This window comes from Arachis duranensis, chromosome 3 (genome assembly GCF_000817695.3).
Source record: "Arachis duranensis cultivar V14167 chromosome 3, aradu.V14167.gnm2.J7QH, whole genome shotgun sequence".
NCBI classification, from domain to species: Eukaryota; Viridiplantae; Streptophyta; class Magnoliopsida; order Fabales; family Fabaceae; genus Arachis; species Arachis duranensis.
Genome location: NC_029774.3, coordinates 123,508,736 through 123,511,494, shown reverse-complemented (window position 1 = coordinate 123,511,494; position 2,759 = coordinate 123,508,736). Strand labels below are relative to the sequence as shown.

General features: G+C 30.7%; 1 protein-coding gene across 1 annotated transcript; it reads left to right on the top strand.

Annotated features, from left to right (window-relative positions):
• The first annotated feature begins 877 nt into the window (after positions 1 to 877).
• Positions 878 to 2,100, top strand: LOC107480997 (protein OXIDATIVE STRESS 3). The gene is made up of 2 exons (XM_016101198.3): positions 878 to 1,509; positions 1,593 to 2,100. Exons 1-2 carry the CDS (start codon positions 1,235 to 1,237, stop codon positions 1,921 to 1,923), a joined length of 606 nt encoding a protein of 201 aa, XP_015956684.1. The 5' UTR covers positions 878 to 1,234; the 3' UTR covers positions 1,924 to 2,100.
• The last annotated feature ends 659 nt before the right edge of the window (positions 2,101 to 2,759 follow it).

The window sequence follows — 2,759 nt, the reverse complement described above, 5'->3', positions numbered from 1 at the left end:
CAATTTTTCCGAGTCCATGTCACCATTCAATTCGACCTTATCCATGGTTCTTGGGAGCTTCGCTCTCCACGCGCTCCTCTATTGCCCTCATGACCTCACCTCTTCTTCATTAGTCCTTCCCCCAAAAATTGTTTTCTGTGTTTCTTTTTCTTTTGGCTCATTACACTCCACAAATTACATATCTATTATGTTATCCATTGAAAATATTTTATAAATAAAAATATATAAATTTAAATGTTTAATATTTTTATTATGTATTTAATAGAATAAAATATTAAAAATTCTATTAATAATCTTAATATATACTTTCAGAATATATATTTATTTTCTTTTTGTATTCATATTTTATTTACTTATTAGAGACTTAGAGTACTAATTTGAATGTCACTCTTTTATAAACATGACATAATATAATATACTAAAAATCACAAACATTAATAATATTTAAAGTATAGAAAAATTTTTAAGTGTGCCGTCATACTATAATTAAAATCAATGATTAGAAATTATTAATACACCGATATCACGGTACATTTGAAAATCTTCGATAAGTATATGCACAAAAATATTTATTTTGTAATTTCTCTCCATAAAATATTTTGTAACTAATCAAACAATTTGTATGATGAACAAAAATTAAGATAAGTCACTTGTATTGTTGTATAGAAAGGGTATGCTGATTGAAAAAGTCTTCTTTTATTCATGCCCATAGATTTTAAAATTTTGGTGCGAGACTGTGAGCCATTTGAAAAAAAAAAAGAAAAAGAAAGAATGTTTAGAAAAATGTAAGGAAATAGTAGGGTCACGCGGCATTGAAACGTGTTTAGCTTTGGATCCCACAATAAATGGTAAAGTGCTATATTTAGCTCATGTAGAAGGAAACAAAGATAGGGTGGGTTTTGAATGCATGTTGGGAGGGACAACAAAAATCAATTTCGGATAGGCTCGAATCTCACTGTTTCTTTTCCATTAAGATTTAAGAATATTTATATATCAAACAATAGAGACCAGTTGGACTAGGATAAAAGGATAGAGAACAGAAAATTGCATTAATCTTATCCACCATTTTAAAAAGCAAGCTGTCTCTTATAAAAGGTCATCCATATCTTCCAAATCTTCCATTCCATTTATATACCCCCCCTGCACCTATTCAATTTGTAAAGTGAGTTATTGCTTCTAGAGTAGTTCTACTTGATTGGTTCATGAGAAGAATATAACAAGAGATAGAAGATATATGGAGCAGCAGCAACTGAAGAAGAATAACAACACCAACATGGTTGAAGGACAGAAGAAAATATTAGGACTAGTTCATGAGGATGATGATTTCTTTTCTCATTCTTCATCTTCTGTGTCTTCTTCTAATTCTTCTTCAACTTCAATTGGTTCTGATGATTCTTTTGAAGAAGTAACATCATCTCCTTCTTCTTCATCCTCATCAATTGATCATCAGCTTGCACATGATGATCCTTTGAGTGACATGTCTTCTCTCTTCCAACAACTTCCCATCAAGTAAGCTTCTTTTTCAACCCCATCTAATCTCTACTTCTTTCTAAAGAAAAATATTAACCATGTTATACATGTATGTATTATAGGAGGGGGTTATCAAGATTCTACGAAGGGAAGTCACAGTCATTCACATCATTAGCAAATGTGAGGAGCTTAGAGGATCTTGCAAAGGCAGAGAACCCTTACAACAAGAGATTGAAGTATTCAAGGAGCTATGGAGGAGCCTTAGGTGCATATGAGAGGCACAATACTAACAATAATATTAAGAGAGGGATGCATTCAAATTCAAGGCGTTCATGTTCTTTATTGATTAGTGCAAGAAGGGGAAGCGCTAATAACTTGCCTCCAATTCCATCACCACATCATAGATCTGCCAATACAAGCACCATCCCAAGTCAAACCGTCTTGTTTGCTTGAAACTTGAGAGAATTGTATAAGGCCTTATTCAATTAAAACTTTAGAAATTTATTTTATGTCGTGATGATACTGTTTTTTTGGTTCGTTAATGAGATGATGATGTTGTTGTGATATTATGATGTAGATTTCGTTACTCCATTCAATGAAAAATGTTGGAGACAGAAAAAATTTCTTTCTTGTTGCTTTTGGTCAAGTGGATTGGACCATCCAGAAGGAGTTAGTTAATAGAACCCAGATTAGCATAGCCCAAATTTGTATCCATGATCTTAAGGTTTGCAAATTTGATACCGTTAAAACAAACCTTTTTTCACCAAAAAAATAGAAACTTGAAATTTGAAGTTAATTTTTTGATCTAGTTTTTTCTAAATACATTCTAATTTTAATTAAATTTATACAATATAAAGGTAAAAAATTATATTCAAATCGTATGAATTAACTACTTAAACTAACATGACATCGTGATAGAAATTTAGAAGAATAATAATAAATATAGAGACTATTTTTAATTTTATTTTAATATATTACTAATAGATAAATTTATTTGGTGACTCTACTAATAGATAAATTGTGTATGCACATTATCATACTATCTCACATGCCTATGCTGGTGAAAGGTGATAATAATTGAGTCTTCTAATTTTTTAAATCCTAATGAGGCCAAATTATTAAGACATAGACGAAGCAAACAACATGGCAGTTGAAGGTGGCGGTGATAAAGAGTTAAAACTTAAAAGCATACTACTCAATTTGATTTCTAATAGAAAACAGTTATCGGTTTATTTAGTTATTTTTGTTTACTGCTAATTGTAGTCAATCAGTTTTCTTCTCAGTATGCT

Bases quoted from the DNA above. Each gene is read 5' to 3' on its own strand.
- LOC107480997 (XM_016101198.3), top strand. From the start codon at position 1,235: ATGGAGCAGCAGCAACTGAAGAAGAATAACAACACCAACATGGTTGAA. The intron at 1,510-1,592 runs GTAAGCTTCTTT...TATGTATTATAG, and splicing joins TTCCAACAACTTCCCATCAA to GAGGGGGTTATCAAGATTCT.